Source organism: Pseudopodoces humilis, chromosome 9 (genome assembly GCF_049639895.1).
Source record: "Pseudopodoces humilis isolate 2021_Gansu_Grassland_sample_001 chromosome 9, ASM4963989v1, whole genome shotgun sequence".
Taxonomy (NCBI): Eukaryota; Metazoa; Chordata; class Aves; order Passeriformes; family Paridae; genus Pseudopodoces; species Pseudopodoces humilis.
This window is the reverse complement of record NC_142208.1, coordinates 30,020,201-30,035,398: the sequence shown is the minus strand read 5'-3', so window position 1 is coordinate 30,035,398 and position 15,198 is coordinate 30,020,201. Positions and strand designations below refer to the sequence as shown.

Here is a 15,198-nt window from a genome sequence, read left to right as displayed (position 1 = left end):
GTTCCTCATCGCTCCCACCTGCACGGGGGATAGAAAAGATGGGGGAAAAGACCAAAAAAAAAAATCCTCTCTCGCTAAATAAAACACATATTTTTTGCCGAGGAAAGCCTCTCTCAGCGGAGCGCGGCTGCTGCCGACCAGTTTCACCATCACGAACCGGTCCGCGCTTCAATTTCTAACCAGGGAAGGGGCTGGGTTTCTCCTTGAGGTTTTTGTTTGGTTGGTTTGGTTCTGTTTCGTAGATTTTAGGTATTTATATACAGCAAGTGCGCCTCTGCGGCTTATTTTTAGAGGTCTATTTAGCAGCCAGCGAATACATTAAGAAAATGTGCCTATGGCCGCAGGAATGCGCGGCGCGGCCGCGGGGGTTCAGCAGCTAAAAACAAGGCGGTGTGGGGGGAAACCATTGGTTTCCGAGAAATTTGGAGGTGAAGGGGAAAAGATATTGCTTAAAAAATTAGGGCATATTGATAAATCTTTATTGACAAAATATTGACAATGACATACTTCTTGGAAGTATATAGTGTGTTAGAATTCTAACAAATTAAACACAAAACACAAAAATATTTACATTCTGGTATAGGAGACATGAAGGAAACATTTGTCACTTTTTTTTTTTTTTTTCTTTAGTAGCTCTATGATCTCGGAATATTATAAGGTCAGTGCTTGAAAATTGACCCAATGAAAATGGCCATTAGGAAGGAAAAAAAAAAAATCAATCCTCGATTTTAAGTCCCTTTTCTCTGGATCCTCCCAGCCTAGAAAGTGTCCCCACCGCCAAAACTGGTCGCTGGGTTTGCGTTTTGTTAATCTTAAAAAAAAAGTAATCACCATCCGGTTTTGCAATGGGGATACAGTTGGGGGGAGGGGGGGGGGAGATAATTTAATTCCATTTGATTTTTTTTTTTTTTCAGCAAAAGTTATGACCAACCCCAACCTCCCCCGCCCCCCCCAGCCTTTCCCTCCCGTCCCTCCCCTCCCCACCGTGTTTGTCCATCCGGAAGGAACACTATGCTTTGTTACTGCTACTTCATTTAGCTTTCACAAACACTTTGACGCCAGAAGTTATCATAAAATGTTTACAGACTGCACATTTCTTGTAAAATAAAATTAAAAAGCACACAGAACCTGTCTTAAAGGGGAAAAAAATTACAATTCATTTCTGTCTTTAGGAACCGGAGTAATTTTTTTCCTTTTTTTTTTAGATTTCTTTTTCTTTTTTTTTTCCCCAGACGGCTTTACACATGCAATTCAAGTTTCTGAAACAGGTGTGGGTTTTGGCTGCTTATGGAAATTTCTCTTTCAAAGACGGAAAAAACCGTGAAGTGCAAAATGTCCCGTAAGGTGTTAATTTTCTGGTTTGGTTTGGGGCTTTTTTTGCTTCTATTTTTTTTTTCCTTTTTATGATTTTTTTCTATATATTTTTAATTTTTTTTAACGTATGTTTTTAAAAGTGGACTGCGATAAACGGAATACCTGTCAATCACCTCGTCCCGGTGTTTTGGCTTTGATTGACAGATCCCCTTTGCCAGAGCGGTGCCGGCAGTGCCACAGTTCGGAGCCCTCGCTCGCTCCCAGCTCCCTCCCAGGCAGGAATCGCGTTCTGATGGAGATCTCCGTGTCCTTCCCCGCACCGCGGGGGTGGGGGGTGAGCCTTTAACACTTTCTCTTGGTGGGGTGCTGGCTTTAAAAAGTCCAAAAGTGCCAGTTTTTAATCGTCCGACGTGACGTCGATTTCCTCTGGACTGGCTTGTTTGGTGGCGATTCTCCACCGGTTAATGTGATGAGTCCCTTTTTTCTTCTGTTGTGAGTCTGAACCTTCCTCTTCCAACTTTTGCCGCTTGAACTTTGTCCGTCTGTTCTGAAACCATACTTTTACCTGCGGGAGGAAAGGCACCGGGCGTTAGTCCCACGCCTGCCCGGCCGCCGGTGCTGCCCCGGAGCAGGGAGATGTTCCAGTCCCAGCCCGTTCTGTGCTCCACCGGGCCCGGGCCCTGCCAGCCCCGGGGTCTGTCCGCAGCGTGTCCCCTCTGCTCCGTGCCCTGCTGCCACCCTGGCAGGAGCCGTGTCCCCTCTGCTCCGTGCCCTGCTGCCACCCTGGCCGGAGCCGTGTCCCCTCTGCTCCGTGCCCTGCTGCCACCCTGGCCGGAGCCGTGTCCCCTCTGCTCCGTGCCCTGCTGCCACCCTGGCCGGAGCCGTGTCCCCTCTGTTCCGTGCCCTGTGCGGGAAGGGCACTCTCGGGCTGTCCCAGGCTCCGCAGACCCCCAGGTGTGCAGGAGCGAGCAGCAGCTCCCGGGGATGCTCCGTGCGCGCACCTGGAGCCTCCGCGGGCGCGCAGCCCCGAGCAGCGCCCGGATAGCCCAGGCGGGGGCCGCGCAGAGTGGAGCTCGCCCGTGGGCTGTCAGCTCGATGGCCCCGCTGCTCGGAGAGGCTCCGGTTCCCCGCTCCTTCCCACGGCCCCCAGCCCCGGGAGCTCGGGCCGGGGCTCCCGCCTGCCCGGCAGAGCAAAGCAAAGACTGGGCCTCGTCCGTTCTAACGGGACTGGGGGTGGATGCACGGGTTTTTTTGGTTTTTTTTTTCCTCGTGGAAAAGCGAATAAAATGTACAAAAATGCCCTGAATAGAAAAACGTCGGTCCCTCTCCCCAGCATCTCCCCGGGACGTGCCGTCCAGGAGAGATCGCAGTGTGGTGAAACCGGGAAGCGGCATCGTAAATATCCCTCTGATTTTGTTCAGCGCCGCGTACATCTGACTGAACCAGCCGGCAGCTGACTTCAGTGCTTTAATTACAGATAGTATTGATCTGGGAGCTATCTCCAGGGCTGGCCACACTCCTTGTAGCGCCCAAAGGTAAACTTTTTTTTTTTTTTTAAAGCAGTTTAAAACTCTGGTTCTGTCTGAAAGTGCCTGATAAAGGCCTCAGCAAGGGGGGGGAAAGGGAACTGGAGCATTTTAATAAGCTGGTTTAACCCGCTTCGCTGCCTCTTCAGAACAGAGACCTGACTGGCCGGACACACATCTCTGCTGCATTTTCATATTCTCCAAAAGTCCCCCATTAAAAAGCTGAGCGGGGAACAAGGGGTGAGTTTAATTTGCTTTTAGTTTGCTAATTGAAGGGGAGGACGGTTCATTTCTGCACGCTGATCTCCCAAAAGGGAGCTCATTTGTAGGGGACTGGGGGTTTGACATCCGGACAAAAGACCCCAACCAGCTTCGGAATCAAGCAGCACAAAGACCACCTTAAATACAGCTTTCCAGTAGAAATAAGCCTGTGACCGGTCCCTTGTTCAGGGAACCTCATAAAAGTGGCGATCCCTTTTTATTGTTTTGTTAGGGAGACATTTTAAAACAAAAGCTCCAACCTCTTTATTGCTTCCCCCACGAAAAGGAGTTAAGAAAAAAAAAAAAAAGTGTTACAACTTAATCCGCCCAGAGAACGCTGTGTTTACTGGGAACTTTGAACTAGGCTGCGGCTGGGTATTTTGGCTTTTTTTTTTTTTTTTTAGTACAGTGCCACATACTGTAGCAGAGACAATCCCCATCTGGAACCCTCTCTCCACGAGTCTCCTGGAAGGGCACAAAACAAAAGCCCGACACAACAACAAAAACAACAACCACCACCACCAGTCCTCCAAACTCCAGCCTTTCTTCCGGCGGGGAGAAAACCGCGTGAAAAGCGCCCTCGCAGCCAGCCCTAGTCCCCCAGCCGTTGGGGAGAGCCTGCGCCCACCCCCGGCTGCCCGGCCCCGGTACCTGCCCAGACCCTCGGGCCGGCACGACCGTGGCAGAGACATCTCCGAGAGTCCCACCGGAGAGCCGAAACAGCCTCCGGTGCGGTTCTGGCCTGCAGCCAGTCGGCGGGGTGGGGGGGAGGGGGGGGGTTGAAAGGGGTAAGGGGGGGGGGATTTCTTGTGAATAATTTCTCTGCTTCTATTATTCATCTTTCTGCCCTCCTGAACCGGCTCATCACATCCCCTCTGCCGGCTAGAAACGAGCGAAAATTCGTACAAGAAACACTTTTTCTGCTGTAGGGTCTAAAGGGGAGGTTCTCCCCCTGGCCCCAGCATTTACTTTGGTGGCTTTTCCCCTAACATCGAACCCCTTCTTGAGGGTCGGACTAGTCCCACAGCCAAACGACCGGACCCACATCCCGCAACTCTCGCCGCTGCCTCCCCGCTTGGGAGCTCCAGCCGGGGCTGCACGGGGGACCCCAAATCGCTCCCCGAGAGCTGTGGCTCCCCACGCCCGACCGAGGCACCGCGACCCCCGGCACGAGCCGTGGCATCCCGAACGGGAAAAGGATTTTAATACTCTCAGGTGAGGGGAGATCCCTCTGTCCGCTGCAGCAGTTCGGAACTGGAGGCCTAAACACCCATAAAATTTGCCCTTATCATTGCCCGAATGCCGGCCCGGCCGGGTGGGTTTTCCCAAGGAGATGCCGGTACTTTCGCTTTCCCGACTGCCCGATCCCTGCTTCCCCCTTACCTGAGTTTCCGTGAGGCTGAGGCTGTGTGCCAGCTGCTTTCTCTCCGCTCCTACTACATAATGGTTCTTCTCAAAGGCATGTTCCAGTCTCAGTAATTGGGATGGGGAGAAAGCTGTACGGATCCGTTTGGGTTTCCTGGCCAGTGCATTGTGCAATAGGAAGCTCTCCGGGCTGGTTTCATTCCCTGGGAAACAGGGTAAAACAGATTAGTTAGACACCTTCCCCAAACGCACTCGACAGCACTTTTCAGTGCAAGAATTTTTGTCTCCCACCATTACCCTCCAGATAAATCCAACTATAGCCTCTTCTTTTATTATTTTTCAAGTCCTTTTTTGTACTGAATTTTTCTTTGATAAACTCTTGGAGGGGAAGAATAAATAAGCAGGGGGAGGAGAAGACTGGTAGAAATTAAAATGCCAAAACACAACCTGGCGAGCACTACAGAAAAGAAAGAAGAAAATAAAAGAATTGGCCAGAGCACGGCTGCGGTGTCTGCAGCTACACCTCACGGCTGCCCCCTCGACCACCGGAGCCTCACGTCTTTCCCTATTTGTTTGTTATTTCCACCTTCCCTCGGCGGCCAGCTGGGCAGCGGCTCTCGGGGTGCACTGGCCGAGCCCCGGGAGTCTCCCTGGCCGCCCACCGGGCTCCGGGAGCCGCCCGCCTGCTCCCCCGGCCTGCCTCGGTTTCCCTCGCCCAAAACTCCGGCCGGAGCCTTTATCCCGCTGCTTCCCTCGGTTCTATCGGTGTGGAGCCCGCAGCGGGGCTCCCACCGCCGCCTTCCCGGCCCACTGACCCTCTCCGCTGCCTCGGCGGAGCTGGGAACCGGCGTGGAAATAAAGAACCAAACTCTGAGGAGGCTACAGAGCGGCCATCCCATCCCATCCCATCCTATCCTATCCCATCCCACCTCATCCCATTCCGTCCCATCCCATTGCTGCGGCCTGCAGGAGCGGGGGCGGGAGCGGGGGCTGCTGAGCCGGGGCTCTTCGGTGGGCATTTCCCTCTGGGGTGTCCCTGGGCCGCTTCTCCGGGCTGGCCTTTCCAAGGTGGAAGCGGCACCGAGGGGCTCTCTCTGAAAGTGCTTTAAAAATCGTTGGAGGAGGAGGGTGTGTTTGAAATCAGGCTGTGGCTCGACACCAGGACATTTCCTCCTTTCATCTACCCCTCGTTACCAATCGCCTGGTGCCTGCGACAAATAATTTGGTGAGCGAAACCTGTAATTTTATTCTGAAAGGGTAATAATCCATTTTGTGTCTCAGACCGCCTGGCTTCGGAGAGAGTGGCTCCTTTTCCAGCCCGGCTGCAGCGGCCCGGCTGTGGAAGGCCGGAGAAAATGCAACATGCAGGTGGTTTGTTTTCGTTTCGAATTAATAAATAAATATACAAGGGAAAAAAAAACCAAACCAGAACAAAAAAGGCAGATGGATCCCTGAGAGCGGAGGCTGATTTGTTTTGTTTGTTTGTTTGTTGGTTTGCCTATAATGAAAGTGGCAGAGGCTGGACCCATTACAGGAGAGATCGGCTCACCCTTCGGAGAAGACGCTGCCGGTTACAAAGGGTTAAACAAGGGGGATTTTATTGATTGTCCGCCATTGGATTCGGTTGTTTCCCTTCAGCCGGTTATTAATCGCTTGGCATTTGGAGCCCCTCGCGGACCGCACGGTCGGGATCTCCCTCCGTGCCCCTTTCCTGGCCATCCTCCGCAGCCCCCTTTCCCCGCGCTGCTCCGGCGCTGGGATTAATTCCTCACACACACTCCCCTCCTCCTTTCTCTGGGGTTCGCTTCGTTTCTTCCCCTCTAGCAAAAGCAGCGGCCGGACTTGGGGCGGCGGCGGGGGCTTCCAGCGGCCCCGCAGCTCGGCCCCGGCAGCCGGGCGGGCACCGCCGCCTTCCCGGGGGAACCTCAGCCTCTCCACCTCTCCATTCCCCCTCTGCGCCGCCGCTTCCTTCGGGGGCTCCTCTCTAGCTCTTAACACACCGGAACAAAAACTATCCACCTTTTCGTCTGCTTTTAATGGGGCAAGAAAGCTGACGAAGTCCCAGCCGGCCTTGCCTTCCCGCTTGCCCCACTCTTCCCGGGAAACCAAAACAAACCGGGAAAAGCAGCAAAACAATACCAAGCGCGAGCCCCTCGGCTCTGACAGCTCTTCCAAGTTTGGCGGAGGGTGAGACAGGGACAAAAGACCCCGGGCCCGGCCGAGCCGAGCTTCCCGCTCCGGGCAGGGGCCGCCCGCCCACCCCCAACATCCGCACGGCCGGGACCGGCCGGGGGCCGCCGCAGGATGCGGGGCTGGATCGGAAGGAGAAGAAAAGTTGAACGTACCTTGGAACCTGTGGCCCAGATACCGGTAGCGGTGTATTAGCCACGGGTAAAAGGTGGAGGGGTCCCTTTGCTGCGAGGCGAAGAGCGGGTGCGTGGAGTGCGAAGCAGGCAGCGGGTGGGCGGCCAGGGCGTGAGGAGGGGGCACGGGATGGACCGGCACGGCCGGGTTCGGCGGGTGGGAGACGGCCTCTGCAAAGACCAAGTCCGGGTTGGAGTAGACCCCCCTGCCAGTGGAGTGGAAGCCGTTGAGAAAAGGGTTCATCGGGCTGGAATTGGCATAGCTGAGCGCCGCCGGCCGGATAGGATCCTCGGAGCGAGACGCGGGCAAGGGGCTGTCTTTGGCCACCAGCGACTCGATGGTGAAACACCGCTTGGGTGTGGGCTGAAACATGCTGCCGCGACGAGAGTCCCCGACCCAATCTCTGCCCGTCTCTCTCTGGTGCGCGGGAGACGATCCGGGGAAGTTTGCAGCAGGGAGTGACTTGAGGAGGGATAGATACACACATAAATAGACAGGGGCTGGAGGAAAAGGAGGCAGCGGCAGCCAGCGGTACCCAAAAGGGAGACACACACACGCACCACGCACACACTCACACAAAAAAAAAAAAAAGTTGCTGGGAGAAGTTTCCCTCCTGCAAGGAAAAGGCGGTCGCGCCCCCCCCTCCCCCCCTAAGTCCAAAGACAATCCATGGATGTGATCGGCCCCTTCACAAGTTGTGCAAACGATTTGTTAGTTCATGAGCCTAATTAGTGCTGGGATCACATAAACAGCTTCCTCTGAAGCCTGGTAAATGGCTTGATGATTGGTCGCTATTACTCGCCTTGAGGTTGAAGGGGGAGACTCTTTAAAGTGCGTCAGAGGGGAGGCGAGCGCCGGGCAGCGCCATCGGGAGGGATGGAGCCGCGGATCGGAGTGCGGCGGGAGCGCGCCCGGGAGCGCGCAGCGCCGCGCAGCCTCCCCCTCTCGCCCCCGGCCCCGCTCGGCTCCGCGCCCCTCCGCAGCCGCGCTGCCCTCCCTCCCCTGACGCCTCTCAGCGACCAAGGTAGGCGGACGGGGGCCGGGGGGGGCTCAGCGGAACGGGGGATGGGGGGCCCTCCATCTCCTCGGGTGGGGGCAGGGGGGAGTTGGGCTGTTCTCCCAGCGCGACACCCCTGTCCCTGCCACCTCTCGGGTGCTCTCAGCCCGGCGAGGTTACCTTGATCCCCGGGGTGTCGGGGAGAGATGCCCCGCTCGGGAAAGATTTCGTCCCGGTGAGAGAACGGGTCGTCCTCCTCCTCCGAACTTATTTATTTCCCCTTGTCTCCTCCGCACTGCCCGCACCGCGCGGTGCGGAGCACAAAGCGCGGGGCAGCCGCATCGTGCAAAGCTGGGACACGCCGGGCTCTCGCAGACGGGACAGGGGATCAAGTCTCCGGTTCCAGCCTTGTCCGTATTTTCGCGTTTACCTTTGGGTCCGGAGATGATTTTAGGGCTGAGTTCTCCTCCTCCCATTGGCTGGAGCGGCAGAATAATTATGATCACATCCTAATACTCTTGGCTGGTGCTTACTGTTTATTGGTAGTTAAGGATCTATTATCTATTCATCAGCCTCCCATTTTTGCCAATTACATTCTTCTAAAGTGAAGTACCAGCAGGTATTTTGCACATTTACAATTAATGATAAAAAAATCTGGTGTACTTTAAATCTATTACGCCGCTGTGTAATTTATCTTAAAGATGCGGAATTGCTAATGTAAATTAATGTTTCTGTTGAACCAAGGGATGGGGGGGAGTCCTAAAACCAGCCTAGCGTTTCTTTCCTTCGTTCCCGGACCTTGTTTTCTATTTTCTTTCCACTTTATACACTGAAAATCCGTTACTTCACTGCATTAAATTATGCTAAAAAATAAATCGCCGTCTAAACGGTTGTTTCCAGTAAAGGGCGAGATGAATTCTATTCTCCTTCCCCACTCTCTGCTAAAAGCATCTATTCCAAGCTTGACGATATTTTTAACACAATACCAAATCGACGGGCTAAATATAAGTGACAAACCAGTGTTGGGCACGCAAATATGCGGCTGTTCTTGCGCCTTTGTTTGAGGCCGTGTTTCCCTTTGTGTACCCCGCGCTGCGTGCACTTTGTGGAGGGAGAAGTTCACTTTCTGTAGGAAATGTAAATCTGATCTCCAGGCGTGGGGTGGCTGCACGTACAGACATCCACAGCCACACGTGTGAGCGCAGAGCAGAGTGAGCTTTGCACGGTGGAACTCAAGTCTTTGGGCAGCTTTTGCTGCGAGGTGCCATTCTCCCGGGTCTCACACGTTTGGGAAAACCTTTCCTGCCCGAAGACACCGCAGTGCAGGGCTGCGGCTCCGCTGAGCCGAGCAATGGAGAGAAGGATTTCCCTTCAGCCCCACTCGTGTCCCTCGTGAATCGCTAGTGTCTTAACTTTTAAAGTCCCGTCACCCCTTCTCCGTGCAACTTTTTTCCCCTCAAGCGGCAGTCATTACTCCTCTTCTTGAAAAGACAGAGGGTTATAGACACGAGCAAGGAGCAGAAAGTGCCCTAAATAGGACGGGTATTTGATGTGCTGTTTTCTGCTGGGGTCTTGGTTCCAGAGCACTGAAAATAAAAAAAAATAAAAAAAAAAAGGAAAGAAGAAAAGAAAGGAAAAAAAAAAAGAGAGAGAGATATAGAAACTTCTACTAGGAAGAACGGTGTTCTACATCTGCATATTTACACTTCTCCGGGACTGAAGAATGAATCTGAATTGGAAAAACTTCAACTCCTTTTTCTTTGCTTTTTTTTTTTTTTTTTTTTTTTTCTTTCCAGACATCCTGACATAATCACGGGGCTCCTTTGAAAACTGCATCGAGTAATTTAGCACTTGGGGAGGGAGGAATTATATCCGTTTGAAAAGAAACCTCACACACGCAGAACCTCCAAAACGATCGATAAATTTCCCTCGACCTTCTTTACCTCCCGGGAAATATCCTCTAGCCTAAAATCCCTTTCCGAAGGGGGGTCCCCCTGTTTTGGAGCTGAACGGAGGAGGCTACGCTTGCAGCGCGGAGCTCTCCACGGCCAAGTCCGATTTTTTTCGGGAAAAGCGAGTGATGTCGGCCGCAGCACCCTGGAGGTCCGAGCCCTGCTCGCTCTCTGTGCTCCGTACACTCGCACACAAATCTGTGTGCATGTTGTGTGTGTGTGTGCGGGGACACATCCAGGCACAGGAACCGCGAGCAGAGCCTGGAGAACACAAGCTTTCCCTGGGATTTGTCAGATATAAAACAGGCCGGGGACAGTGAGAACAAAAACCAAAAGGACTCGGGATGGGACTTCCCAGAATTTTCCTCTTCTCCCTAAATTTTTGTATCATTCTCGCACTCGTCGCCGTGGCCATTTCTCGTGGGCGCCTCCAGCGCAGCCCCGGCCTCTGCTGGCCCGGCCACGGCCGCGGAGCTGAGCCCGGCCTGCCCCGGGAACACCTCCCGAAGCCTCTCTCTTGAACTTTTCCTACCCAAGGTCTCGACAGGCTGCTCTCGCTGTCCTCTTGGCGTCTACATGGAGAAAATCTGGCAGGGGCTTCCTTCCCAGCAATCCCCGATGTGCTCCAAGCGCACCGAGTGGCAGCCTCTCTCGGAGGGAGGGGTGCGCTGCGCTCGCAGTCAAATTACATGGCTGGCCTCAAAGGCACCAGCTCCGGATTTCCAAATTAATACTCATCTTTTAAAAGACGAGCCAAGAAGAAATTGCGAGGAAGGTCTCAGATGCGGAACCTCGGGGTAAGCCGGTTATTCATGGGCTAAACCAGACTGAACTTTCGCGGGTATGGGGGTGGCAGTGAGGGAAGTTTCAGCCTCCCTTTAACTTTCTTTTCCGGATGGTATCTGTCCCCTTTCTCCCCCGTGTCCCAGAGATTCATGCACACAGCAGGGAGGAGAGGTGACCTAGGCAGGCGTGAGTTAAAGGAGAGGGTGAAAAGCCTGATATAATTTTTTTTCTGGACACCCTAAACCCTACTCAGTATGTCTAAGCCTCCTGCGAGTCCTTCTCAAAAGCGCAGTGCTCGGCAGGAGAGCCGGGCCGGGCCGGGCCTGGCTCCAGAAGCCGGGCCGGGCTGCGGAGCTGCGGGAGAGGCCGGGCTCGGGCTCCACGGCCTCCGCCGAGCAGGTGGATTCCGTTCACAGCCAGAGCCACGCGTGGACAGGGCCTTGCTCCCCACTCATCCTGGGTTCCCGGACACACGGGATGCTTTCCGTGGACCTCCCCATCGAGGAGACCAGCCCTGAAAACCTCACCCCTCTATTTCGGTCCCGCACAGCCGGGCCAGCCCTGGAGCCGCCGGGATCCCATCTCAGCGGCAGAGGACCGGGACCGAGACCGGGACCGAGACCGGGACCAGGAAAAGGCCTTGCTGCCCGGGTTCCTCTCACTGACCCTGGAACAGCGGTCGGGCAGGATTGCTTTAGTTTTTGTCTTTTCGACGCTAATTCAGGGCCCCGTCGCCTCTCGCTCCCGAACCAGCGCCACTTGCGCTCCGCACAGCCCGGCCCCGCCGTGGTTCCGCGGAGCTGTTTTCGTCCCGGGGCTGTCGGTTTCGCCGTTCCAATACCTTGTCATTAACACGGGACATCCGTAACCCCCGCCTTTCCACGCGAATCCCACACCCACCCGTGCCAGAGCTTTTAAACACCAACACGTGCGGGGGAAGCGGGGGAAAATCCCCGCAGCGGCAGGGCGCGGTGAGCAGCTCGGCTCCCCGAGCCGCAGTGCGGCCGGGCCGGGCCGGGCCGGGCCGCTGGGAGCGGTCCCGATGCCGCCGTTCCCGAGGGGCCCGGGCCCGGTCCCGCCCGCTGCGCGGGGCCGCGCATCCACGGGCGCGCATCCGCGGGCCGGCAGCGCCCCCTGGCGGCCGCTGGCAGCGGATCCCGGGCGGACCCTCCCGCTCCCGAGCTCTCCGGTCCCGGCGAAAATCCGCCAGGAGCATTAAGGCCGCTTAATGTGTCCATTAATAAAAGTAATCAAGGCCTAAAGGGATTTTTTTTGTGTGTGTGTGTCTTTTATTTTTTTCGGTTTTGCGGGGCGCAGCGTGCCCACGCGTGTGTATTCACGCACTCCAAACTCCCCTCGGTGAATTGGCAGAGCGCTTGATTCGAATTACCCACCGAGGGACCAGCACGTCTGGAATCTGTTCCTCCGGGACAGCCACCGGAACAGCTGGATCCAAATACTGCATCCAGCCCCTGCCTGAACTTATTTTTGCACTTCCACCAAAATCTTGTCTTGTGCCACGCCGCGTACTGTGGCTTCTCGTGCGTGATGCGATCCAGGCGAGAGGGCTTTGGAAAGGCGCCTGTCTTTCCTGCCCTCCTGTCCGGTTGACCTGCGGGCTCTATCCCGGAGGAAAAGGTCCTGCGGGGATTCCGTGGGCTCGGAAGCGCTGGCTGTTCGGCGGTGCGGTACCGCTCGCTGTGGAGTTACAGCCAGCTTCCAGCTGTTGAGTGCTGAATTCACGGCAGATACACGGGCTTTGCCCGGCACCGGCTACCTGGGCGAGCCTTGAAACTGTGTGGGTTTCTGAACACCCGTGCCAGCCACGGGGACTCTTCCTTGACGAGAGTTCGTCAGACTCATAAAAAAAAAAAAAAAATAAAAAAAAAAGCGGAGGCAGAGTTGCCGGCCAGAAAGGGACTGCAGGTGTCCGAGCTCAGGACATCCCGTGGGAAAGCGCTCGTCTCGTATGGGAACGAAAAGGTGTCCAAGCCTCCACTGATGTGGAGGTTGCGTGGGAAGAACGCGCGGGAGATGCTCTTGACCTAGTGCTTGTTTGTCTTAGTGGAATACGATGCATACCAAGACAGAAACTCGGTGTCCGCGACATGAACCCCCTCTCTGCACCTGGGCGGGGACGTTCCTGCCCTGAGCGGCCGGGGGGGACACGGGGGGACCCCGCGGGTGCGCAGCGCTCGCTGCCCCGTGCGAGCATTGCAATGCCTGGCATTCCCGGCTCCTCTCGTTCCCCATCCCAGCTCAGAACACAGCGTTCCTCATCAGTGCCCTGCTGCTCTTGTGCGGGGCTCCGTCCTGCCCGGGGCCCCGCAGCTCCCGCAGCCCCAGCAGCGGCCGAGGGAGGCCCAGACTTGGCGGCGGGAGAGATCCCGCCCGAGGAGGGGGCTGTAGTTACAAACTTTCCTAAACTTTCCTCTGGACCGAGCAGCGGTCCGTACAGGGGATGGGGAAGAAGTGGGGAGAAGCAAACTAAACCATGTCTTCAAAAGCAAAAGTTTAGTTTCTAAGGGGAAACAGAAAATCACTACATAATTTACCACGAGTTCTGTTCGTCACTTTTTAGTACTACGGAGATACTTTTAGTTTCTCGTTCAGACATTCGATTTTGTGAATTATTCCATTTTAACTTGCTCCTAGAGAGCCCGATCTCGCGGACCCGCCTAAATTTACTTTGCATTTCACGAAGAATTTTTCTGGGCAACGGAGAGAAAGTCCTCCCTATTTTCCAGTACCTCTTGACCTGGCTTGGGGAGAGCCTGGAAGGAAATTAGCTCTACTGAGGCTCAGCTCCTTCTCCTCCCTTGGTCGGGTCGGGGTTATTTAGGTATTTTTTTTTTAAGTTTTGTTGTTTCGTTTTGTTTTGTTTTATTTTTAATTTTGTGTGTGTACTTGTGTCCACTCTTGTCCATCCTTAGGCGAAATTCGAGTTTGCAAAAGAGCAGAGGGTTTTTCAGAGTGATTCTCTCTGCATCCCCCCACAAGCCGCTCCATCCACCCGAGTTATCTTTGTCCTGGTGACCTGCCTGAGGCACAAAGTGTTCGCAGGAGAGAAAGGGACAAATCAACTCACAAATAACTCTCCAAAGCTTCTAAAATGTAGCGACTAAATATTAGCACATTAAAATGTCATTGAGGACACTAATTAATACGTATTTCATTTTAAAACATGCATTTTTTTCGAGGACCTCAAGTACATAATTGCTTGTAGCGGCATCCTGGAATACCAATATAAGTATCCAGTTTTGAAACGCATAACCTCACTGAATTCCTTCATTTGCTAATGTGTTCCCAAATATTCAAGCTCACAGGGATGTGCGCGCTGGGGAAGTCATACAGAGTGTAATAAAACAGAACTCCTAAAGCAAAATTAGCGGTTTCTCTGGAAGTTCCAGGCCCCCGAAGCCCGGGGTTGCTTTTTTTTTTTTTTTTTTACATGCATAATATATGTCAAACATAGGCATGAGGGCTTTTGCTCAAACTCTGTGCGTGATTCCATCGGGTTGCCACTCCGTTACCTTGCTTCCATCCAACAACTTTTTCCATAGATTAGTTCCAAACTAAGAGTGCTTTTACAATTTTTTTTTTTTTTTTGTCTTTCTTTCCTCCCTGAAACGGAAACAAAATAGGGAAAAGGCTCTTTTCGGAGTTTTAGAAAACTTCACCTCGGTGCAGTGCACAGATGAGGGAATACCTGGGCAGAAGTGCTGCCTTTCCCCGCGTCGCTTCGCTGGCCGTTCCCCTGGGATAGTGCGGGTCACTCATCGCTTGTCCGGCTCTTCTCTCTGCAAGAACACCGCAAAGGTCAGGCCGCTGCGGGGAGTCACTGCTCGGCTCCCGCCTGCTCGCTGCGGGCGGACACCGGCCGTGCTGCTCGGCCAAGCTCTTCACAGCCGCCACATCTCTCCGTCAGCATCCAGACACAGCGCTCGGGGTCAGGGCCGGGCTGGAATAGCCACGGCCGGGACAGGAGTACAGCAGCCTGCCCGGGCAGGGCTTGGCCCCGAGCCGGAGCTGGCCGGGTACGGAGCGGGGCTGCGGCACGGAGCGAGCCCGGGGAGCTGCGGCGGCCCCGGGTCCTCGCTCCTTTCTCAGACCGTGAAGGCGCCAGGGGTAGCAGCCGGGAATAGAAAGTGACCCTCTCTCCCGACTCCTGCCAGGTCTGCGCTGTTTGATGCTGCGATCCAACGAAGCCTGAACTTGAGCGATAATTTTCTCCATATGGGCAAGAGAGCGCGCACACGGCGGTTCTCTCCACAAATCACCTACCTCCAATTGCTTTTCACTTTCCACAAACAGTTACAGGGGAAATTAATAAAAAAAAAAAAAAAAGAAAAGAAAAAAAGAAAAGAAAAAAAAAAGAGAGAGAGATGTTATGGTAAAGAAAGTGGTTTTTGACCGCAGGTCGGAAAATGCAACCGGTGCCGGCGAGGGGCGGGCGCGCTGCTGCCCGCAGGCTCCGTCCGAGAGCCGCGGGTGTCCCGGAGAGGGAGTGCTCCCCATAGCTAAAGGATGGGGGAGGCAGAGCAGGAGCCTGGACCTCCTTGTGGGAAGAAGTGCGTGCGGCTGCGAGGGGTCTGCTCCGCAGGCAGCGCCGATGCAGAGTCTCGCTGCTGAA

General features: G+C 54.6%; 1 protein-coding gene and 1 long non-coding RNA gene across 3 annotated transcripts; both read right to left on the bottom strand.

Moving 5' to 3' along the window:
- Positions 1 to 457: 457 nt before the first annotated feature.
- On the bottom strand, positions 458 to 8,238 carry EMX2 (empty spiracles homeobox 2). 2 transcript variants are annotated; one of them, XM_005520780.3, is made up of 4 exons: positions 8,008 to 8,238; positions 6,812 to 7,292; positions 4,485 to 4,669; positions 458 to 1,879 (listed from the first exon to the last, which is right to left on the bottom strand). In XM_005520780.3, exons 2-4 carry the CDS (start codon positions 7,200 to 7,202, stop codon positions 1,712 to 1,714), a joined length of 744 nt encoding a protein of 247 aa, XP_005520837.1. In that variant the 5' UTR covers positions 7,203 to 7,292; positions 8,008 to 8,238; the 3' UTR covers positions 458 to 1,711. The 2 variants fall into 2 exon arrangements, with proteins under 2 accessions (XP_005520837.1, XP_087915783.1); XM_088059657.1 differs by lacking the exon at positions 8,008 to 8,238 and having other exon boundaries at positions 6,812 to 7,429.
- Positions 8,239 to 13,735: 5,497 nt separating this feature from the next.
- On the bottom strand, positions 13,736 to 14,667 carry LOC148183803 (uncharacterized). The gene is made up of 2 exons (XR_015773211.1): positions 14,275 to 14,667; positions 13,736 to 14,189 (listed from the first exon to the last, which is right to left on the bottom strand). It is a non-coding gene; the product is annotated as an uncharacterized LOC148183803 (long non-coding RNA).
- Between the last annotated feature and the right edge of the window lie 531 nt (positions 14,668 to 15,198).